The following is a 26,999-nucleotide window of genomic DNA, read 5'->3' as shown; positions in this document are numbered from 1 at the left end:
TTACAAAGTGTTTTATTTTTCTAATAATCTTTGGCAATATGTTGTTATAAATATAACAACATACTGCCGATATTAAATGTAAAATCAGTATAGCGTAAAACTGTGAATTGCGTACAAATACACTTAAAAAATCAGGGGCCACTGAACTATTTTAAACAGATTGAGATTATTTGAAAAGCAAATTTTTTAAAATAAGTTTGGGATTGACGGAGGTGCGTAAAAAGACCGATATATGATGATAGGATATGAGTAATTTTAAAGCGCTCAAAATGTGTTTATTACATAAGGACACGATTTTTTTAAAACTATTTTATTTACTGTGATATCAGCGACATCTTTAGCTAAGGGACTTAATAAATACATAGTTTCACTTTTTTAATGAAAATCTAGCTATTGCAATTGGAATCATGACGCGACTAAAAAAACAGGCTGATCAAAATAGCAGATCAACCTGTCTTTTTTTTTAAAAACTTTTATAATTAAAAAATTTAAAATACTCAATTAAAAACAGACATAAATGTTCTATAATAGATATAATAAATATACACAGTCTTACATACAGAAATCTACTTAATTTTTGCGATCTTTAGCAAATGTTTTTTATATGCAATTAAAATGACTCAACTCACAATTTTTTGTGCATAATATTCACAAATGTCGCTGATATGATATTTCGCTGCTAATTGAATATTTGTTAAATAACGAATTAACTGTTTATATCATATATACAAAATATAAAAAAAATGTATATATATAAGCAAAAAAAAATATTATTTAGTAAAAAAAATATTGTTTCACTATATCTACATTAAGAATTCAGCTTTAAATAAGTTTAATTATAAGCATAATTTAATAAAGCAAAAGTGTTACAAAACGAATATTTTTAATTATCGAATGTAATTGAAAAATAAGATAAGAAAAAAATTATAGTACAGCTGATAAAACAAATATAAATTGAGTTATCTTAACTTTGTGAACAAAATCTCGTTGTTTAGATATGCGTACAAAACAATACATATTCAGTTAGAATTATAAAAATGTTTGAGGTGTAATAGCAATTTCTAATTATATTTTAATATATAGTAGTCACAGTTCTAATGTATTGTATCATACCATTTATGAATAATCCAACCGACGAGCAAAAATACAATTTGTGCGTCGAGGCGCTTATGGCGCTCCGACGACCCCTCGAGTTTAATTAATATTTGCAGGCTTATATTTATACTTATATAAGATTGTTTCTAGCACGGTTGTTATAAAGAGAATAAAAAGGTCCCCTCGAAACCTTACGTCCTTAATACGGGCTATTTTTTCATGATTAAGGAAATCTTTAATGCGTATCTCTCTCGGGGAATTTTCATTATCGAACTCGCCGGAATGTTAAACGGACGGAATTAAATGTGACTTTGCTCCGGAAGAATGCATAATATCACGGAATTGTTTTCGGATCGGTTCAACGGATGCAAACGCTCAAGGGATGACGGGCTCGCCGCGGGCGTCGCACAGCACGTCAGATTATTGCCGTGTCTGTGAGGATGTCATTTCCCCTTTCCGAGTCTTACGTAGCAAAGCCCCGAATAACCCGGACAGGAAATATAGACGGCTCTAACCGGAAATAGGCAGGATTCGCGGGACGCGAGCGGAAAAGGCGCCCACAATGCTCAGATGCTGCTCAAACTCCATATACGCGATCTATAAAAGCGAATTTCCTACATGAAGGATTTTCACACATACAAATGTGTTATGGATGCAATCCCCATGTGTTCCTAGTCAATAGTTTCATGATGCCCTCGGAGAAAAGTCGGGATAAAAATGAGGGATTTGTATCGCGCAGCAGGTGAACGATGTCGACTCGATAAAATAAAAAAATATTTCGTACCAAATCGCGATTGGGGATTGCTATGTCATTTCATTCCAGCGGGATTTGTGCAATCTCTGATATTAGGTCGTACATGAATATATATTTAGGTATTTATAAATCACTTTAAAATAAAAATGCAAGGGTAGTAAAAATTTATTTTTTAATAAGTTCGTTGAATCGTCTGTTTATGTTTATAAATTATAAATATGCAATGTGGCAAAATAATATCGAGAATTAAAGGCAAATTAAAGTTCATCAATAAGTATATTTTAAGAAAAATATTTGATAGATAACAACATCCAGAACTATTCGTTGAGGTAATTAAAAATAAAAAGGGATACTCAATCGCAAAATATATTATTGAATGAAATCAGATACTTAAGATCTAATGATTAAAATTCGTTTTTAATTTAAATATAATTGATTAGAGATACAGTATTAGCATAAATTATTAACGCTCATTAATTGTCACCTAATATCTATGACAGTTATTATTTAATTAAAATTTGTTACGAATTAAAAAATATCCTATCTCCAGTTAAAACCAGGTGCGGTTACGTATGCAAATTTGCGATGATTGTCTGTATTAATATTTATACATACATTTTATAGATATGTACATACGCACGGTCGTTTCCGTAAGCGTTTTACGACCATTTCTTTATTTGATGTAAAAAAAACTCCCTATATACATAAAGGATCGCTTTGCATTTTATAATTGCGAGCGGAAAAAGCAAACGAACGAATCGCTATAATAAATATTTAAATTAGCGCTTAAAATACCAAACGAAACACATGGTGCCCTCGTAATGTCACTGGAGATTTGTCTCTATTTGGAAGGATTTGCCCGATGTCCTTGCGGAGCAGCCCCGGACTGAATAGAGTCCACGCTAGGATGAATTTTTCGTAATCCGTCAATATGGCTAAATGGCTAGGAAGAGTCTGGGGCTGGGGGGTGGTTCGCGGTAAATTGGTATTATTTTAAAGTATTCCATATTGAGGGACAATACTGAATTAGCCCGGGAGCCCCCGTAAAGCCCCAGCGCCTTTGCCACCTGAGCCCTCGGCTCGGGGGGACGAAACGTTAACTTTTATGCCGTAAAACGAATTTTACGACAGTTGCGCGTTTTAAAATTGATCGTAGCCAAATTGGACGTAATCACGACTAATTTAATATATTATATAAATATGCAATATACCGTTAAATTTTATGCTTCTTTTCTTTAAAAAAAACATCTATAAAAATAAGAACTTTGATACTTTATATCAAAAGAAATAATTTGTAATTAAATTTTTAAATCACATTAGCTCACGAATATGTCATACAAAATTTACAGAAACTACATAAAAAGCAGTATGGTTTACTTTTTTTCATTGGCTTCTAAATTAATGTCCTATTATTTTTATAGACAAAATATTTATCAGTTCATCTACATATGAACCCAGACCCTGGGAAAACAATGATTCAGGTCATCATGATAAAAATGGCATTTTAAATATTTTTAACATCGTAATATAATTGCTTGAATAAATAATAATAGGTACGAGTTATCCCTATCTATGCTACAACTAATAATAAAAATCTGCCACTGTTTCGACATATTTTCTGAAAACATATTTAAATTGGGCAATAAAAATTATCTACTCATATATTTATTTTCATGTCATCGCGTTTATATTAACACATATTAAAACAATATTATTATTAAATGAGAATCGAATGAAGCACATCTAAACCAAATTTTGATCAAAAGTAGAGCGCAAAAAGCAATTATCCCTTCTCAGAAGTCAAAAATCCACGCCAAAAGCAATAAAATCGTGCCGTCGCCGTCGCAGTGGGAACGCTCGTTGCCGAGCGTTCCCACTGCGACGGCGCCGACACGATTTTATTGCTTTTGACGTGAATTTTTGACTTCTGAGAAGTGATAATTGTTTTTGCGCCCTCCTATTGACCAAAATTCGGTTTGAATATACTTTGATTAATACTTTCATATCAATAATTTTTTAATAAATGAATATCTCATATAAATTATGTTTGATTTATGAGCTTCGTGGAATTGGAAAAGCTGCTTTAAATTTAATTTAAATGATGTTTGAATATAATTTTCTTTGGTAAAAAGCTTGAAAAAAAATGCCCTGCATGTAAGTAAACAAATAAAAAGTATGAAGAGTAAATTACTATGTTGCCATTACTATAAGTATGAAGAGTAAATTACTATGTTGCCATTACCATATTACTATGTACGCAGTGGGAACGCTCGTTGCCGAGCGTTCCCACTGCGACGGCGCCGACACGATTTTATTGCTTTTGACGTGAATTTTTGACTTCTGAGAAGTGATAATTGTTTTTGCGCTCTCCTATTGACCAAAATTCGGTTTGAATATACTTTAATAAGCCCTCTTTTGTTAGAAATGCATAGTAATATTGATAAGGATAGCTATCATATTTTTAAAACATAGTGTATTATCGAAATGCAGACAAACTATGGAGCAATATGAGAGATGCGATGTTTGTCTGTATTTATTCTTCCGTTTATTTTCCCCTGAGAGATGAGTTGGCTTAGTTTGTATTTTGGACTTGAATCTAATGAAATTTCTACAACCATAATTAGTGTTAGAACTTTCACTAGATTAGGATTGGGTTTGAACAGCAAATGGACGTTTCGCAACTGTCAAATTGAGTTTCATAGACATTTTAGAGCAGCACCAGTATATCTACTGGTGAAAATGGATGTAAATAAATAATGATAAGTATGTAAATATATTACCATAATACATATAGAGAAGTTGAAATCATATAATTTTACTAGAACCTGCCAGATAATTTAAATTTTCACTGGTTAAAATATATATTCACTGATGAAAATTTATTCCTATATGATTTTACTAAAATGACAGATTTTAAAAAAATATTTTCGGGATAGATTCGATACTGTTTTTTTTTAGATTTTCTTTTAGGAAAATTACTGCTAATAATTTAGCAATAGAGTCAACAATAATTTGCTAACAAATTTTATCACAAACGGAGCCGCGTCAAAAAACTACAATCTCTCGGAATGAGAAAAAAATTAATTTAACAAAAAACACAGGATTAAAAATATTTATTTTATTATATATAGCGACATTTTGCATGTTTTCCAATGGCAAAAATAGATTTAACAATTATAGAAAGTGTTATAGAAAAACTAATAAGAATATATTTCTATGTCAAGTGTCCAAAGATTTGTTAAAAAAATATGGAAGGTTTGGAAACATGTGTTTCACGTGTTGTACCACGCATGATACAAAAATGGATGACACAAAAAATGTAAAGCAGTAGTGTAACACTTTTATTTCACAAGTAACACTTAAGCATTTTTTTGCATCATGTAGTAAGTGGGAATAAAATATGGATACTGCGATCTATTTATATATTAAAGAAACAGATGGATATAATATTTTTGGTAAAATAAAAACCCTAAAGATCGATGGAAGAAAGTCGAATCTATAGAATCATTAATTTTGAATTGCTCAAACAGTGATATCGGTTTGATTGTATCAATCAATAAAAACATACATTAATGCTCAACTTCATATGGCAAAAACAGACTTGAATAGAAAGTTTTTGTTCAGATTTTTGCAGTAGTATTTGAGTATATTTTAATAATAATTCTAATAAAATAGAAACAGTCTTAATAGATTATTTTGCGTCAAATTCTAGATTTTTTTATAAATAAAAGATTATTGGAAAAAGGTTGAATTTATAGTTTTTGCACCATATGGTATGTGCAGATAACAAATAACTAGCAAAAAACAAATAGCAAAAACAACCCTAAAATCGGGCATCACTTAAAAAAGTTATATTGTCTGTTTAATGGGACATCATTACTTTTAAATTGCTCAAACAGAGAAATATTGGAACGATTGCATCAATGCACGACTTCATATAGCAAAAAATTACGAAAGTTTTTGTTTCGAATTTTGCAGTATTCTTTGGATATATTTTTATAATACTTAATTTAACAGAGTATTTTGCGTAGAAATCCTAGAAGCTTTTTTATAAACGAAAGATCGATGAAAGAATGTGGGAATAAAAAATAAAAACATATGGAATAGTTATCAATGAGACAGATAGCAAAAACAACCCCAAAACCTGATGGAACGTTCGTGGAATCATTAATTTTTAATTGCTCAAACAGAGAAATACTGGATCGATTGCATTCATCATTAAAAACATACGGAAATGCAAGACTTTGTTTTATTTTTTGCAGTATTATTTAGATTTAAGAATAATACAGAGAATTTTGCGTCAAAGCCTAGAATTTTTTTTATAAATGAGTGATCATTGAAAAAAGGTAGAATCTATGTTTATACGGAGGATTTTTTAAAATCTTTTTATTGCTTATTTTTATTAAACTCCACAAATTAAATATTAGAGAAAATTATAAGACGAATCTTAGCATAGAACAGATAACGAATGATTGTTAAACTTTAAAACAAGATGCCTTCTTGCCGAAGAAAAGTATATTTGGATACTCAAAAATTATGAGCTGCAAGAGCTTATAATATATGAATAAAAGCAATAGGGTCTAGAGCAGGCATGGCGAACCTTTTTGGGTTCGCGTGCCAAAAATCCTCAAATATTATTCCTCAATTGTGTGGCGTGCCCAAGGAGTATAAAATTTACTAAGATAGAAAAAATAAATAATTATTTTTCTTTTAAACGATTGTAATTTATCTTAGAAAACATTTGATAATTAATAAAATAAAATAAATTAATAATTCACAGGTTATTTAATCAAGATTTAAATTTTTTAAATTTCAAATTAAAAAATATTTTTGAACTTGGAAATCGTTCGCGTGCAATCCAAATTCTCAAACGTGCCACCTCGGGCACGCGTGCCCTAGGTTCGCCATGCCTGGTCTAGAGAGATCAATAAATTCCAAATAATATCCTTAACTAAAATTTGCAAAAATATTATACACGTACGTATATAGATGGCAATTGTAAAATAGGTCAAAACATGTATTAGATACATATTTATGAGCCTCAAATTTAAAACAATGTGTGTGTAACATTCTACTCGCAGAAAGTATTCAAAATATCAAATAAAAATATTTATTAAAAAAACTTACCGTTAAGTGTTGAAAGAGCCACGCTCTAAGAATATTCGTGGCTACTTTGGGGAAAATTCCTCTTTTCTTCTGGTTTTTCTTTCCATTTGTGTCATCGTCTTCTTCGCCCGTGCCTTCACCACTGCCGATACTCGCATTACTCGCATCGCCTGAAACAATACCAAAAAATCAATTAGCTAATTAATTAATTAAAGCAAACAAGTATACACTAATGTAATGTTTAATTTAAAATCCGAGTTCCCCTCTTTCTTGCGAGCATCAATAGTGTCAGCCATTAAGATTGGCCGCCTTCTCGGGGGAGTTGCCACACCTTTAATGATTGTTTCTTATCGCATTACAGAATAGCTGTGCGCTTTGCATTTAAAATGCTGTTTTAACTAATTACGACAGATAGCGCGCGCTCGAGGACTACACTGCGAGCCGAGCGCCTCAGCGCTGTTCAAACAGTCCGTCCTTATATATTTTTTAATGTTTACACAACCATAATGGTTAAGCGAATTCGGAAGATTAATAGGTCCAAGTCTGATTTATGGAATCTAACTATGCATATGCTAATTCGATAAGGATCGTCACTGGAGCTTCACACGCTAAGCGAATATTTTTTTGATTGCACCGAATAGACGCGGTGATTTAATGCACATCTCGCATCCGTGTGATTTGCGAACTTTTTATATGCAAATATACCGAGTAATCCATATATCAAAAATAGCACGTTTTATCATGAATAGCCTCTAATCATTTCATAACAAATTATAAATTAAATGTCAAGGAAATTAGCAAGAATCTGCAAATTTAGAAGCACGATAATCTTACAGATTATTTATTATTATAAATTAAAATAGGGTGCAGTATTATATAATTTTGATCATTTCTTGAAATTGTTTTTGATATAAATTAAAAACTTTGAGAAGCGTCGTCTGCGACGGTAAGCAAGCACGGTCACGTCCCGCAGCGGTTAATGTTATGCGCCGAACAAACTTTTAATGTGCCGTAATTGAATCTGAGTGAATGTTCACTTCGCGGTCTCGGATTCAAGTCGCATTTTCAAAAAAACAGGTCCTCCATCCCTTTCGCGAGATGAATCAAATCTTGAGGTACGAAAGAGAAGGTCAATTGATTGTTGCGGCATGATTGACAGATGCATTCTACGCGCGTACAAAGGAAAATCAATTAAATAAAACAATTATATCAGCGCAAATTAATCTAGGATGATTGTTGATGAATCAAATTGACTCAGCGACGCGCAAACTTTCATAAGCTAAAAAATATTGTTACATATCAAATATTAAATAGCAATCTTATCTATGTGTCTCATTAACATCTCGAATAGAACACTGCTTATTTTGAAAAACGATACTGAGTTATTAGAATCACAAAAATAATATATTTAAACAAAAAGTATAAATATTGTAAACAAAAAGTTACATTTTACCCACTATATCATTTAGAGTTATTTTTCAGAAGCAATGATAGATCTAATAATATTTACGTATGGCAAACAATTAATATATTACATATTGCGACAATTTTGAAAAAGATGAAGAGATGCCAATCTATGTGTTTAATCCTCTACAGAAACTTCTGACAATTTTGTTATTCGTTTGTCATTTAAATTTAATCTATGCATTACATTAGTAGTAATAATGTGTTCAATGTTTACTCTTGATAAAGATCATATTGTTTTTAATTATTTTTCAGAAGCAATTTGATGACCTGTATGGCTATAACGTAGAATTGGTATATATAAACAAAGAGTGAATCTTCTCATGTTGAAGTCAATGTCAGCAAGTATTACCTTTTTTATAAAGAACAAACTACATATGTTTGATGTAACTGAATATCATGAATTTGGCTATTCCTAAGAGAAATGATGGCATAAAAACCATGACGTATAAATACATATTTTGCCACATCGGAATTAAAAATAAGCCACTCATATTTTGGTTATCGATTATTCCAGGTATGCAATCACATATTTATAATCATTGTAAAATGTCGTCTATTAGATAGCATTAAAGCAACTACACATATGTATATTGCGAATCGTCACTTACAACGGAACGATGTAGGTGATTTTTTTGCTGTAATAATGGTTTTAATTTATTTTGATGTAACCAAGCTTCATAAGCTAAATAACCAACTGCATCACAATTATGTCACGCGATCGTCGTAAAAGATAGTATCACCAAATGTCAATAGATAAAAAAATACGGTTTGATCGACATTAACCTCAATCTTCATACGTACTAAGTATATATTATATTACATGTTCAGTAAAATTAAATCGAAAGCAATGATAATGTTTATGTATTATAAAAGTAAAAACTCACTTTTCGGCCTCGGAGCTCGTTGACGGGAATTCAAAATTTGAAGATTTCATTACGAAGGTTATCTAGTTTAATCAATGTATTCTTCTAATCCTCCACACGTTATGTATATATTTAATTTTCATAGTTATAACACAACTAGTTAATTTGCAATCCGATTATTTATATTCAGTAAAATCAAACAAATGAAAATTATTGTCGCGTAACAAAATTTTATTTATAATTATTTAAATCTGTGGTCACGTACATGTCGTCCATCTTGTTTTATATTTAAATGCTTGTTTTTCATTGGTCGAAACAATCGAATGCATTACCGGCGGCTCGTAAATCAATCAGAGCAAATTCAAATTTTATTATTATAATTAAATATATTTCTTTTTTTTAATATGGTTAATTTATTTTACATATTTATTAAACAATATATTATTTGGCTTTTGTGTATTTTTTTAAAATCAATACAGAGGCTTTCAATATTGTTTATTAAGTTAATAAAAAATATTTTTTGTATTTGGAATTTTTTTATATAAATCATTTTTTTTAAAAATGCAGACGATGTAAAAAAAGGGACTATTGGAATGTTTTATATCAAAGCTAAAACCAGTCTGATAATAAGTAAAATTTTATGCTAATTTAATTTAAAAATAACTAGGAAATCGAAGGTATATTTAGAAATAAATTATATTTTAAATCATTTAAATAAAAATAGATTCATTTTGGGATTACCTAATATAAAATTTATGTAAGTGGAGTTTGTATTTAATTAATTGTTTTAACCCTTTTTAGCATATGAGATTTATTATAATATAAATATATTAATTCATATAAAAATAAGTTAATGAAAAAATGTCTCGCGCTCGTGCATTCGTTTCGTGCAGAGTCAATTAAATTAAAGCGCGTCTTCATCCATCAACCGGGTGGGGTAAGTATAGTGTGTCACAAAATTACATTCCGCATCCGTTACGCGCCCCGTACGCGTATCGCAATAAAGCAGGAATAAAATATTCATTCGGCAAACAAATCAAATGAACGAGCAGGCCGATGTATGACGCCCAAATCGGATTATGGCATTTATTCTTTATAGCTAAAAGCTCCAAGTCACTCACCCCCGGCCTATTTATTTATATTTACATCTAGGGTCGCTACAGTCGCGTTCTTCGTATCAGCCTGTGAAGAAGCGCATTTCCAAATTAAGACTGAAAAGCAGGTCAAAACAAAAAGTGAGCGACAAATCAATCGACGAATAAAAATCGAATAAACAGATCGTAAAAACCAGACGTTTCGTATAAATATTTGCGACACGGAAAACAGTTGACGAATTCCACAAAAGTCACATGTGTCACGCCGGGTGAACTATTTTTGTTTATGGACTGCACAGAATCCAGAACGTCGCATGTTCATACGCCAGTTTGCTCAGTTTCGATTCGTACGCACGAAGCACCGCGATGCTTATTTTGTGTGAGCGCTTCGACACTAGCAAACGCGAGGGTGGATTCCCGCTAATGTAATGATAGATCACTGGATTAGTTCAAATCGTTCCCCGAAAGTGCACCCTGGAATAGATACATATGAAATTTCCCTGCATAATGCAATTTGGGCTCACCCTAACGCACTTTTCTGTTGTGCTCACATACACACATTTATTGCATGTGCGATACGAAAACGGCAGCCGGGTTGATTGATTAGTTTCTGGGAAATATTGAATGGGTTACTCTACTCTTTCAACCCCTGAACTCCACGCCTAACAGCCAAGATGTGAAATCTTGAATTTAAAATTGTAAGTTAACCAAGACGTTGTTATTGCGCGCAATTATACTTCGAGATTGTAAATATAATTTTGAGGGCGGTAAATAATAATAAAAAACCGCACCCGTTTTGTCGCATTGTTTCATCTCACGACCGTGTCTTCCATTAGGGTGAACTACCCGAAAGCCATCCCCTAGTTCTCAGGCTATATTAATATCATTAGGCACTGTTATGCAAACATTTTTCTATGGGGGTCCCCCTTAATTTTCGACTCTGAGGGGGTGTAATAAGAGATTATGAGGTGGGTAGCGCAGCATTTGCATTTTTCGAATGACCAAAATTTTGTCAAATAATTCAGTCAGTGTAGTTGCATTATACATTCCTGTCTTTAACAAATTCAAAAATGAGTAGAATGTATTATAATATATCCTTTTTATTACTGTGATGTACACCGAGTGTACATGTCATTATTATGTGAGATTCGGCTGCTATGATCAATGAATTTTGGTACAATTTTCAAAACATAATTGATCCATCTAAAAAAACAGACGATTACACTAAATTATAATATATTATGAAACATATTGTATATTAAAATGATTAAAAACTGACTTTTGGACTAAAAATCAAATTGTTGCTAATAAGAAAACATTTTAAATTAGTAGATTGAATACTGTTGCATTCTTAAATCAGATTATTACGAGTTTGTGGTAAAAAAAGTATGACATGACAGATAATTTATATCTTTACGAAAGCAAAACCAATCAACACTTTATGTTAAGAATTTACATCTATATAATCTCATGTTCAAAATATAATATACATATTTATTAGCTCAAAAATATATTACAAAATATTACCAACGCAAAAGTTAATTAATTTACTGAAATCTAAAAAACTTAATTGCTCCTATCTAAAAAAGGCAGATTTACTATTAGCGTATAATTTTACATGTAAATTAAATGTAATTCAAGCGATATAAATTTTTCAACCACGTGTCACACGTTGGTATAAAAATGATGAAAACAACTACAAAAAAGTCTACTCTAAAATTGAAATACAGTATCGTAATAAAAAATATAGGAAAAAACATTTTATAGCAAAAATTCAGTAGCAAAAATTTTATTCTTCACTTCTCTCTACTTTACTCAAATCGGTTATAAATTAATACAATATGTATTATTATTCATAATATAGCTTAAATAATTATAAAATAATTTTTACATATAGCCAACATAGTCTATTCAATTTATTGTAGTAAAAAACTTGTAATCGATATAAATCACACTGAACAAAAAAAAAAACATTTTACCCTAAACGTAATTTTAACAATTATTAATAAAATATATTAAGACATTCTCTTGAGAATGACGAAATATATTTTTGGCGAAACATAGAGAGGAACTGAACGCAAAAAAAATATAAAAACATTTATATTTAATTTTAGCATCATATATAATAAACATTTAACCATAAATTAATTTTGCTAAATTGTTTAAATAATAATGACAGATTAAATTTTATAAATAATAATGTCATCCTATCATTTTGAAATTTTAAAAGATTGTTTTTAACATTAAGTGGTATATTTTTAGTTAAAAATAATTTAGAAATTTCAACCCTATGTATAATATTGATTTGTTTTAAAATCCGACCTTCGACTCACTCACCCAATTCCGTCAAATGGCAAATCGCAAATTGTACCCCCGAAAGCCATCACCTCGCCGAACCATAACTGACACCAGAAAATAACAGTATGGGGATACGACCCCAACGCTATAACCAAAAGTCCTGCAAGCGCGTGACTCATTAACTTTCAACCCCGTCTATTGTGTACCGCTGATAGAATCGACATAGACACGCATAAAAACATCCCAACTGTCCCACGTGGCATCGCGCAAAAACGACTCCTATTCCGAAGTACATTCGCATCAGAATGGCGCAAATAACCTCGCATTTGCGTCGAAATATGATTTAAAACAACGGGTCATTCGCTCGGAGACAAAATGGAACAAGCGACCCACAGGCGTGATGTGAAATAATACAAATTGTAAATCTGCGTAAGGTTCAGTTTTGGATCGGGTCGATGTTGAATATTTAGCTCACATTATCGACACCCATTAAAATGATACCCTCTCGGCGCAGATACGGATGTCCCGAAAATTATGCAAACGCGGGGGTGGCTTTCGGGGGTGTTTTGCCCCCGTTTTTAACAAATGAGCACACCGAGCGGGGAGTCCATTCGAGCATTGATTTTAATTTAAAATTTAATTGTAGTTTATTCCGGTGTTGTGCCGGAGGGAAAATGCATCGACGTGCAGTTAATGGCACCGCGTCGAGGCAAGGGGTTGAAATGTCTTTAAATAATCGAAAACGGGGAGAAGCGACCTCTTGCTTCGGTATGAAATTTATGCAAATCTACCGCAGAACTGCGAGCAGGTGATTCGGAATTAAACGCTCGTGAATATAAACTTCTCGATCGGCAAAGGGGAAGTGCATAATTCTCGTTGACGTTAATAACGGTGTTAACAGTGCCGAATTTGCATACTGTCATATATTAAATTTTGTTTTAAAATGCAGTTTTAACGAACCGAGTTAACCTTCGAGTGTAAAACGGCGCTTAATCCGCGTCAATTACGCGCGTCGGTGGTGTGTTTATTAAAAAGCGAATAAAGCCAAATTGCTACGTATTAACATAATAAAATATATTACGCGTAATTGCAAAAAGACCAGGTTGCGAAATGGAATATAATTCATTGCATAAATTATATTAAAATAATAAGAAGACAGCTTAATTGTACGATTGCTACTGCGGAACCAGTTTATACGTACATCGGATTATTTTTAAATGCAAAACGTAACATGTTTTATATTACCTTACATTGTAACAAACACACATACATATTACGGTAATTAAAAACACATAATCAAAATATATTAAAACTAAATAGTTTTAGTAATTAAATACTGATTATTTAAATCATACATAATATGTGAAATTTTGACAGATGGAAATGAATCATGGATTGATCCTATAAACATATATTATTATTTTTTTAAATAATAAAATAAGTAAGTTCTCTTTACAACGCATTGTTTTATTATAAATGTTTTTATCCCAAAAGTATCCCATTTATCGAAATCTTAATGCAATATTCATTAAATCATCTTCTATTATTTGATGATCTTTTATACAATTTCAAGATCGAATGGTCTATCTTTCAAACGTTTAAATCATTCAAATACATTAATATAACTGCATAAGTATTCAATAGCTCTACAGAAAAAAAATTCCGATTTAAATGCTGGCTAACTTTAACCCTTTGAACTCCTATATTGAGGTAGACTCAAGTTGTATTTTTAGATTTAAAGCTATGTTGATAATTTTCACTTTAAAAAAATAGGTAACGGTTTAAAAAGAGATAAATCTGGAATTTAAAAAATGGATTGCATAGGATCGCTTGGCCAATGTAGCGGGTGCTTGATACAATAGTCTGTGTCGCGATGTATCGCCGTAAACCTATTGTGTATTTATGCAGAAATTCATTCTTATTTGGACTGTACTTCAATGGTTTCAATGGTTTAATTAGTGTTTATCAAATTATATATTTAAATTAGTAATGTTTTTTTTTAATTCATATCTCAAACTATCAAAAAGTATTTTGAATGTAGTCATTTTTTTTATAAAAGTTTATTTCAAAAATAGATAGTCATTTTAAATGTAGTCATGATGATGAAGCTTTATAATAATTAGAAATATCGGAAAATTTTCTTAGTGGAACTGATTTTACTTAACCATTATCCACAACATATTATGATAGATTTTATCTAAAGAAAAGTTCTTTCTAAGAAAGCAAATACAGTATCGAAGTGACAGTGAAGCTAATAATTATCCTGATTTAACTTTCATTAATCCCATTTAACCACCATTGTTAGATTAACAAATAAGGATAATATCAACCTTGTATAAAATTTTCATATGACACAAATGTCACATACTCAAAATTATTTTTACGAAAGAACTGTTGAATTTTTTTTCATATAGAAAATAAATAAATAAATAATATACATACTTCATCAACGTCGATATGAATAATTATTAATATAGGAATTATTTATGTTCTTAGTTTAAAAGCCTTTTTTTATTTATTTTTAATGCATTTTTTAGTAAAATATTTTTAGTAAAAATTGGATTGTTTCAAAAAGTATCACACTTAATTTAATTTAAGAAAAATAATTAGTCAAGTAAATGTTCAATATACAAATTAATTTAAGCCTCCTTTTATAAACATTTTTTACCCTAAATTACTTTAAATGTAATTATTAACAAATTTATCGAAAATGGATTAGAGATGCTATAACCCTTGGAGTGCAAATGGTTAAATGTAAGCTCCTCTGTAACTTTTAATTGTATTTTATAAAATATCATTATATCATACATGTACTATTAAATAAAACTGCGTTTTAATCTCTAGATTATAATACATTTTTAACTAGAAAGAGTATAATATGAATGATAAAAAAGACTATATCATAAAATTATCCTTAAAATCTAAGCTTAATTTAACTTATTAATAATTGAGTTGTATCTTTGTAATTAGAAATTGTAAGCAAGTTAATCTTAAATGTAATTAAATCGATTTTATTAAAAAAACGATTACATAATTAACTAAATTACCTAAACAAATTTTTTCCATAAAAATGTATGTAGAAGCTATGTGCAAAACAATTTTTTTTTGAAAAAAACAATAATTATGCACCAAAAATATTCTACTTAGCGTAATTAGACAGATTTCATAGTGTAATCATAAATATGGCATTTTTATGAATCAGGATATGAGGACGAGAACCGCAAGAGTCGAAAAGGAAGATGAGAAACGAGGAATTATTGCGAGACTTAAAAATCTGACTTTATCCAGGGAAAAAAATAGTTAAATAAATATTCAATATACAAATTTAGGAGTCATCATAATTTAAATCTCATTTTATGTATACTTGTATTATTGAAAAATTTACTAAAAAAAAGATGGTAGTGCAAAGAGTTAATATTAACCTTGCAGAAATGTGCTAGTTCACTGCGCAAAAACTGTTTGTAATGTTTATTCTCAAGAATTTATAATTATTTTTATTTTTATATCGAAAAAATATTTTAAGCACATAATGATGATGATTAAAAATATTGATTGAGTCTTAATTAAAATTACAAAAAATTACAACAACTTTGTCTACGATTAAACTGAATTTATCGGTTGCAAATAACTTTATTCTTAAAAAACGTAACGCTCTTTTTTAATAAATAAATACGTAAATTTGTAAGCTTCTGCTTAAATATAAAAATAAGCATCTAATAATGAACTTTAACTACGTAGATTGCATATTTCAAAATACAAATAGATTCAACAGGGCAATTCATTAAAAACCGATCCTCGTCTTCCGCGCGTCTACCGTCAGAGCAATAAACAATTATATTTGCATAAAACTAATTGTTCAGAGCGAAGTTTAATTCGGGCGCATCTTTTACGACGCCAGATTGCGGCGCCATTGTTTTTCGAACATCAATTTTCCGACAATTACGAGGGCATTTGCTTTCCCTCGCGCCTCGGCGTCTAACCGAAGAAGACCTAGTAGGTGTCTCGTCTCCTTCGGGATCCCACGGCGAGGAGGGATCAGCCAGAACGCGGATTTTATTGTTACGATCATTTTTAGTGGCACTTGCTTTTTACGAGGTGGCTCCCCTTCAGCCTCTGCCGAGATGACGAAACGTCGCAGCCTCCGATTTAGACCCGAACTTTCACCCTAAACGCGCCCAATTCCTCTACTGAACCTCGGGAGAAACTCTTGGTGGTAACATAGCATACAACTTTCTCTCGCGATCGCTTAGGAAGAGTTCCGAACTAGATGGTGAGATTCTATGGTGTATTCAAATTTCGCCACACTCTTTCTTTGCAGCGCTTGAGAAGCCGGGGCGAAATTCATCAGATAGTTTCAGAGAAATTTGTGCAGCGCGCTAGCGAGGGGATTTCGCTTGTAAACTTTACGAGACATCGGTTCGGATGAAAGGAAATGTTTATGTAATTGCTCAGTCATACTAGACAAGGATCAGACGATCGGATGAGGGCTTAATAGACCGATTCTGAATCGCTTCAAGATCGGTGTGATTCTTTATAAAACCTTTGTTCCTACCATTACGTATATTGACTAGAAAAGGGTGATTTGAGTACTTGTGCTGATGCAGAATTAATAAACTACAATTGAGGTATGATCTTTTTACGAAAATTGAACACAAAAAACAGACAATTATGGTCCTTTCTTTACACGAACTGCGTTGTCCCTCTCAAAGATTTATGGACACCATTGTGGGTTCACGCGACGACAGATCGCGGAGCATCAACGATAAATTAAACCGAATGCATATTCAAAGGGTACAAATGAAAGATTTAAGACTAAACATCGAATCTCGGGATATGGGGAGAGACGGAAAAAGATACACTCGAGTGGTCCATTTGTGTATGTGTATATAGATATATATATAATGCGTTACGCAAGAGCCGCATTCGGGACCTCGTAAATTTTAAAATAGGGCCAATTAGAGATTTATTTTCGAAGCGGCTAATATCGAACGGCACTTATCGTAAAATGTCAATTCTCTACACACCGTTGCGAAATTGGCAACTTTTATTTTTCAAGTTAAAAAAACAATTATTGAGCGCATAGGTTAAATCGATTTTTCTAATTCGCGCGATCCGCGCCTGGATTCTTAAGTGGATATGCCGATATCTCCGAGATGTGGGTGTTTACTTCTTATGAAATATACCATCTCGTAAATCACAAGTGCGGAGCGACCTCAAGAGAGGTCTACATTCTTTCAGTTGAGTAGTTTTTTACGTTTAATTCTGTCTATTTCTAGTCCGTCTATTAGAAGTTAATGGATTCTGAATCGAGAAACGCGCATGTGTAAAATACATAATAATATAAAGCAGGAGATCCGCGGCGTTACATAATAATTAATAATTTGCGTAATAAATTAATCTCGACAAATTTCGATTAAAACGAGCACTTAACAAGCAATCATTGAACTGTATCAATATTATTACAAGTTACGCAAATACGATTTTCACCCGACGCTAATTTATTACGACTTTTATTATTGTGTCAATTGAATTTATAGAGTGCGTATTTATTGTTTATAAATTATAAGCCATCAATTTTATACGACTTCTGATAATATCACCATTAATTATTCACAATGTAAAACAAGAATGTTGCTACACATATTTATATGCAATATAAGTTCAATATCTTGAAGATCTTATGAACAAATAATAATTTTTCAATTCTTGTACGTTACCAAAATAATCAAAAAACATTCATTATTATTTATATTTTTTTAGTTTTGGAGCTAATTTTTTAGTATTTATTTTCAAAATATTTTTTTATATATTAGTGATATACAGAGCTATTATGCTTAATTAAAATTAGTTTTTATATTGATGACATATTCCTTCGATTTATATTTTAAATCTAAGCATTACTATAAAACTAATAATTATTCTTGCAAAATAAATACGAATATAACAAAAACATATACAATCAAACAAATAATATTATAGTGAATGTGTATTACAGTTGTGGTCACTGGCTCATATTTAAACTAGCAAAAATATAATTTAACTGATAGGCACTAGTGAAATTATATGCTGCTCTAAAATGTCTATGAAACTCAATTTGACAATCGCGAAACGTCTATTTGGTGTTCAAGCCCAAACCTAACAAAAGTTTTAAATTTTACAGAATGTTTATATGTTTAAATATCGTAATATATATAGTTTTAAATAATTTAGTATCATATTTTGTAGAAATATGTGACGTCATAAGTCTCTGAATCTCTGATCATGTATTATATACTGAGCAGTGAAATTGTAAAGCAATAATTGTATATTAATTTTAACTTGCTGATTTATTAAAATTATATTTATGCTAGTAAAAGTATAACTTTACTGGTAACACACATTCATTGTAGAATATGCATCACTGCGATAAAAAAATATAATACGATAACAATTTTGTGATTTTTTGTATTTTTTGTAAAGATTTTAAACAGACATTTTTATTTTTATGTCATAAAATTCAGCCTTCAATAAATTATTCATGTGTGAATTGAATTATACTTAATCATAATCGATAAAAAATGGGTACTGAAAAATTATGTTATAGAATTATTTAAAACTTCTGAAAATGATTGTTTCAAAAATAAACCGAAGAAATCTAAAATTTAATTTAAAGCAGATTTTTCAAAAATATTTTACAGTATAAAACTTAGCTTTAAATATACTTAACTTGTATTATAAATCAATCAATATTAAAAATGAAATGAAAGATTACTTTTCACATTTTTTTTAAATTGTTACAAAAATATGTTTTATACAAATAAATTAATTTTTCCAAAAATTCCTATTTATATTCTTAGCCTTAGATTGATTGAACCTGTTTTATGAATAATAGTAAATGTATTTTTTTTTTAATTTTGTAATACTTATTTTTTTTAGAAAATATATTTTTACTTTTTTAATAATTCATAATTATATTTTAAATAGCATTTAGTTTATTTAACGTATTCTGTGAATTATGCTTTATCATAATCAATAATAACAGTGTAGTGAAAAAATATTTCTTGTCAAACTATTTAGAAAAAAAACATTTTTACTCATTCAAAAATTCATAATCATAATCAAGAGCTTATAACTAAGCTTTAAATAGATTTAACATATACTATAAACCATATTTAATTATAATCATTAGTAAATGTAATGAAAATGATTTTTAAGATTTTTATTAAACTAGTATCAAAAATAATGTTGAAACACACATTATAAGTTTTGCAAAAAATCATAAATCATAAGCAACAGTTTATAAATTAGCTCTAAATGGACTTAACATGTAATATGAATCATATTTTACTATAATCAGTAATAAAAATGTTTTTAGAATATAATAAATATGTATTGCGTCAAAAATAAACCTTGAGCTTCATTTAATTTAGGGGCAAAACTAATTAATAGGGACAGTAGCAATATTTTGTAGTTTTCATGTTTACATTGTCTCTACTTCTAAAGAACTTGTTTTTAATGGTCATTCTTGTGTTATTTTTTCTGCTGGTATCACCACTGACACTTAAAAAATTTAAGATTATTTTCACGTGGCCAGCATTTTTGTGAAAACACGTATAATAATATTATTTATTACGAATTTTAACAGTTTAACTATACCAAAACTAATTATCTATCAAGTTTATTGTTTATATATTACTTTAATTCATATTTTTACCATTTAAACCCCAAAATTGTATTTTTTAAGTATGGCCAGTTCTTCAGACAGGTCCCGAAAAATGTGCAAAAGTGAGGACATTAATATTGAACACTAAACATTCCCAAAAGCAGTCAATATAGGCGTTTAGAAGTATGTTTTTTTCAAGCAAGATTAAGAAAAAATCTAAGTGGATCGCGTTGGGAAATGTAGAAGAAAGCATATGTAGATTTTTTGTGGCAAATAAGAAGTGCTAAATTGATATGATTTTAACTGCAAAGCAAATTTATTTTCTGCTCTAAGCATAATATATTTTTTACTAAGAATACTGAGCATTTTTTGTGAAGCTTACTTAATTTTTGAAAAATCATTATCATAACCAACAACATAAAACTTAGTTTTAAATTCATTCAACATGAACTATAGATCATATTATATTATAATCCATTTATTTAGACATATTTACGCTTTTCACAAATTCATAACCATAATTAAAAGTCTAAAGCTTAGCCTAAAATTGATTCAAATAAAATATAAATAATTTTATCTTGGACTAGAAATATTTTACTAACGATATCTAATACTTATGAAATAAAAAAAAATGGTTGTATATTACAATTATGATTTTACCGTAATGCAAATTTATTGACTGCTCCAAAGTATTCATATACGCTAATATATTTTATTAATATTCATACTACATATGGTAGAGTTGTGAGCAATTTTTAAAACGGTCGGTGGTCCGATGCGGTTCGAGCGATCCAATTAAACATACAGCGTGTTTATTTTTTCTTCAGCTTCTGAAGTACCCACAAAACACACATATCTAATTGCGTTTTTTAAATAACAATATTGATTGACGGGTCTTGGAACTCGCCGGATTTGGAAATAATCGTGATTGATGAGCCGGAAACGCTACCGTAATCTCACTTTGCTCATATTACGGTCATACATATGTAAGTTTTAATTGGTGAATTGCTGCTGATTAATAGCGTCGTATTTTTCACGCGAGCTTTCCTCGAGACGGGAAAAATCTCGTCTCATCTCGACGCGTTATCTCGGTCACGATCGACGAGATCTCGATCCGTGGCCGACCGGTCGTAAGTCATCCTCTCATTGGGCCGCACTCTTGAGCTATGGCCTTCTAAATGGCTGCGAGTATATTAACATAATGGCCGTATACAAAAGATGGACTCTCGATTACCCAATCATGTATCATTACGTCGATTACTGATATTGCCTGGGTAAAATGCATATTTTTCAGTATTAATTACGCTCGCAGCGAGAGCTTCGCTCCATGGGAATTTCGTATCATTTAACTCAATGGCTCTCAATGTTTTATCTTACTAGTTAAATATATTATATTACAGCAATATTGAGCTGCTACGGAAATTGAATCCATCAAAACTATGATCAACACATTTTTTGCTTCAATAAATAAATCTCATGATTATTTTTATGTCACAATGTCATAAAAATGAAGCATCCCAAACAACTATATATGCCAGAAGATAATCATGTCAATAATATAAAACAACATCGATCTCCTTTTTCCAATGTTTATATCTGATAATGGCTTCGCATTAATAATAAGCACACACATATAATGCATGCAGCCATGATAATGGCGTGGCGCTTTTCGTCGGGCTGTCATCCCGTCGCTAATGCAACTTCGCTACTACTACATACACACAACTATACTCCGGTCTTCATAAATGCAATTTGTTAAACCTTTTAGTCCGTAATAGTCGAACCGGTGAACTATTGGCGTCGAATAAACGCAGATAAGGCTTATGCATGGACGCGCCGCGTTGCGAAATTTATGGCGCGTTTCGCGTCGCCGCGCAATCCATAGATACCGCCGCTTAAAAGCAACGACCAATATTGAATTTTTACAAAGAGGTATACGCTACATACCTTTGTGGGTATGCATACGATCCGAGGGTCACGACCGCTCAAAAACCATATAGAGCCGAGGCATCGCGGCGATTGGTAAACTTGATGGACGGGACCTCTCATTAGGCGAACCTAAGGGCGGTCCGGCGAACCGGGACTATAGAATTATCTACGCCAACCTAATACTTACACATAATATGCCTTCTTATGTATAATGTATGATGGTCTTTTTTTATTCGTACGTGTTTATTTTCGACTCTCGCCACACATTCGAATGAAAAACATATGTTACCTGTATAATTCTCGCGGCAATTATATAACGTTTATTAAGCTTTTAATTCAAATTACAGCGTTGGTAAAGAGTATAAAAAATCACTGTTAGATCTTATTAACTATAAATATAACTAAATAATTACACAGTACAGACAGATTTTTACTACAAAAATGATTTTATCGATTTGAATTAAATTTAATGAAAAATATTATTTTTTAGCATTATATTAGAAGCAGTACTTATTAAAAAAATCGCATTGCACAGCAATTAAAACACATTTTAAAACTACTCTGCCAGGTAAAAAGCTTTATTGAGCTTTAACATCAGTTTTTATGAAAATATTTATGAAACTTAAAAAATGATTCCTTAAAACTAATTGTAAAAATTAAAGTAGTCTGACAAGGTGTGCAAAAATATTTTTTAATTAAAAACGTAAATTTATAATATATACTAAAACTCATTATTTGCATTTTTATTATTCATCTTAATAAATACTAATCAGTATTTTTTTATATAAAATTATCATTTTAATTATCTACTGCTGTAATAATATTTTGATAGCATGTATATTTTTTATTTATCAATTTTACGACACATTGGGATTACACTAGATAAAAGAGAAATATTCCAGGATCTAGGATTCTAGGGATTACTGATAATTCATAATATTAGACTAAAAATATAAACTTTCTATGATTCTTTATAACTAGTCGTAAATATTAAACTAGTCTGAAAAAATATAATCAAACACTTTTTTTTAATTAAACACCCTTTTTACTTCACAAATAAAAGAAGATGAATGCACGTAAATTTTTAGTATATACTAAAACTCATTAAATTTGCATTTTTATTATTAATTTTAATAGATACTGATCAATATTTTTTTATAAAAATTATCATACTGATAATTTTGATAGCATGCATAATTTTTAATGTATCATTTTTAAGAAGAAATTAGGAAGAAATATTCCGGGATCTGATAATCTACAATATTAGCAAACATATTCTTGAAAATTTCAAGATTGAACAATTTTTAAACGTTTGATACACATGCACTTGTCACATGCGGGATCAGTAATAAATAAGCATTTAATAACAATGTAACTATAAAACGTGAAATATGAATTAGAAAAACGAGAACTCATTTATAGTAATAAAAAAATGTTTTAATTTACTTTAAGCGTAATATTCGAAGCTACTTTTTTTTAATATAATTATGTACTCTATTATAAATCTAAAAAAAATGATGTGCATGTACATATAATAAATTGTATTTGTTATTTTTAACCTATTTTATATATGCTATTAAGTATATATTGTAGTATACATATAGTATGTATAAAATAACATTTATATTATATTACAGTCCCACAATCTTTAAATTCCGGGAACTTCGGTGATACTAATAAAAATAAGGCAGTTATTGTTTCTTTATTTTTTACTAAGATTACTTCTGCGGTATATTGATTGGCAAAAAAACTGTATTAAATTATTATTTTTGTATATTTCTGTATCAAATTACCTTATCATATAAGACATTAAAAATTAGTTTATTGTAGATATTCATATTTTTATGCAATATACAATATATTGCTAAAATTATACATTTAATATAAAAAAATCAAATAGTACAACTCTAAGCTTTAAATAAGTTCAGTATATACTATGTGCTATAATTTAAATGTTAGATTATGTGAGATATAAGTTATTCTAAAATATTTTTATAAATATGATTTATAACTACCTTTGTAATATACGAATAATTATATCGTATCTTCGTGGCAAAAATTATAAAACATACATTTATTTTATTTTTATGAATTAATTCGTTACACAATTGGTAAAAACTGTATTAAAAATTATAACATTTCTGTTATTAAAAATATTATAAAAAAAAGTAATATATAATCTAAAAGAAAAGTCATTAGGAATACATTTTCTAAACTCAAAACTAAGCTTTAAATGAATTTAATATATAGCATGTAGCATAATCTATCATATATATGTATTACACATTGTAACATAATATCCATTATAAAATGTGATTTTTTAATATATAATTAAAAATATACAAAAATAAATTGATTGCAAATTATAAATATTTTAAGTATATAATTACAATTAATAATTGTAAAATTAAAAAATAATAATCGTAAACTGATGTAAAGCTCAATAAAGCTCTTTACCTCGCAGCATAGCTTTAAAATGTATGTTATTTTTTTATTAACAACTGATTCTAATAAAAATGCTAATGAAATAATCTGATTATTAAATTTACATTGAATTTAATTCATATTGATAAAAAAGAAAAATAGGCAATTACGTTATCAATTTATCTCATTTTTGTAGCAAAAATCTGTCTGTACAGTGTAATTATTTAGATATATTTATAGTTAATATGATTTAACAGGGATTTTTTATACTCTTTACCAACGTTGTATTGGTAAAAAAATGCAATAAATACAACATTTCAGTTTTATTTTAAAACTCCAAGCTCAGCTTTAAATGAGTTTATTATGTATCTTACATATTGTAACATTATGCAATGTGTATAAAATATTTTGGCAATGAGTGATTTTTTTCAATATATTATTTCAAATATATAAATATCTTGAAGATATTTTTTTTGTACTGGAAATTAATTATTTACTAAAAATCATTAGTAAGATAAATATTTTTATTTTTTTATTAAAAATACAGCATAAAAAAATAGAAATAATCGACAGGTTTGCTTAACGCTAGTGCGTCGATGTCTTTTCCAGGCAATCGATTTCATTGATCGATTTTTATCGAACAATATTTTTCCCGTTGCTCTTTTAAATTCATCATCGATTCATCATAATTTATAAAATATAAATATATTATATTAATTAAAACGCATTTCGAGGAATCTTCGCATTTCGCAGCGTCGAATTCGGACACGCGCAATTTGAAAGAATTTCGCCTAAAGCGCTCGAAATAATTAATTAAAAAATCTCCAACTAAATATAAGCAGCGCCGAATTCTGGCGGAAAAGCTCTGCGCTCGTATATCACGGCTTAATTTTTTATTTTATTTTATTTTTTCATATAAAACGTCGCATACAAGGCATAAATCACTCTTGGAGGACTCATTATTAGGTGATATTTCTCGCATACACGAGCGCCCGGTGGGCGTTCACATCTTCTTCGCCTCTATTACGGGTCCACCGGCACCTAATTATAGTCTCTCGGTGCTATTATGGTACCAGCGTCATGACGATGTGGCGAAGAGAGCAAAAGTCGACGTGGCATTCCGATATAAATATATTTTTCATAAAAACGTCCAATGAGTTTATACATGTAAGTGTATTCTTACTATTAGCATACTCTCTTCTAAAATCATTGTATATTAAGGAATAGAAAAATACAATTGGAATATATAGCGATCGTTCAAATATATGACGAAAAGTTATAATGCATCTTCTTGTGTTTAAATTGTAATTTTTCAACCCATTTTTTTATGAAGCGTGTCATAACACTTGAAAAAACGTAAATAAACAGCGATAAATCGTGGAAATATTATCATAACACAATTTCAAAAGAAAACTGTGCGCCGAAACGAGCGCATGATTTATACACACTTCTCGCCGTTTGCGATAGTCGTACATATTATAATTAAGCTCGTAAATCAAAACCTTAATAGATTCATCACTTCATCTCGCGTCTTCGGACCATAAGTTTTGCCTGCATGTATGCACTTTGCTGAAATTAATTTTACAGAGCAGTGAATTTATTAAATTTTAATTAAACGGCCGACACCCCTGAAATAAATATAATACGTAGGTCGCGGTCCGACGGTCTATTTTCTGCGACTGTGTCCTTTTCATTCTAATTTTTCCTCGCTCGTCGCACATTGCGTAGCTGTCGTATATTTGCCGTTATATTTTTTATTCTTCTTGTGTTCTTCATCGTCGTGACTGTTAAATTAGCCGATTTTCAACAATGAGATAGAGACTTGGCACTGTGTTTTGATGTCGGGATAAAGATTACTGGCGAGCTTTGGCGACCGGTGGTCGGTTGACAGTTTTACAGTTCTTGGCACAAAGTTCGGCGCCCTCCATAAACCGGACATAGAGCAACGAAAATAATAAAAATTTACATGTTCAATAATGACAATAAAACATGCATTTAAATAGATTAAAGCCAATATCTTTATCTTAAATAAAATAGTTTCACTGTATCGCGCGTTTCGTTTTGATTTTTTTCGTTCGATATAAATTATAACTTTACACTACTGTGGCACGACATAAATCTAACACGCGATCAACTAGCATTTCACAGATCATCTATTCTATGCGTCCGAGAGAAAATAGGCATCCCAAAGAGAAGTCAAAGTCCGAGAGGGCAACGTAGTTGTAGGCGAAGATGGCTGCTGTCAGCGGTTGACACTCGAGTAACAGGTGTGGATGTTTTCAAGTCGGATTGTTTTTCCCCCATTACGCTTTTCAGAGCTTTGTTTA

General features: G+C 30.1%; 1 protein-coding gene across 4 annotated transcripts in view; it reads right to left on the bottom strand.

Moving 5' to 3' along the window:
- hth (Meis homeobox homothorax) overlaps nt 1-26,999 on the bottom strand; it is a 533,594-nt gene that overhangs the window by 200,770 nt on the left and 305,825 nt on the right. For all 4 annotated transcript variants that reach the window (XM_088189405.1, XM_088189407.1, XM_088189406.1 and 1 more), the window contains one exon: nt 6,977-7,125. In XM_088189405.1, the coding sequence (XP_088045531.1) occupies nt 6,977-7,125 (149 nt within the window). The remainder of the gene's footprint in view (nt 1-6,976; nt 7,126-26,999) is intronic.

Source organism: Plectrocnemia conspersa, unplaced genomic scaffold (assembly GCF_051122295.1).
Source record: "Plectrocnemia conspersa isolate PC_06_02 unplaced genomic scaffold, ASM5112229v1 ptg000008l, whole genome shotgun sequence".
NCBI lineage: Eukaryota > Metazoa > Arthropoda > Insecta > Trichoptera > Polycentropodidae > Plectrocnemia > Plectrocnemia conspersa.
Note: the sequence above shows the minus strand (reverse complement) of the source record. Positions and strands in the feature narration are given on the sequence as shown.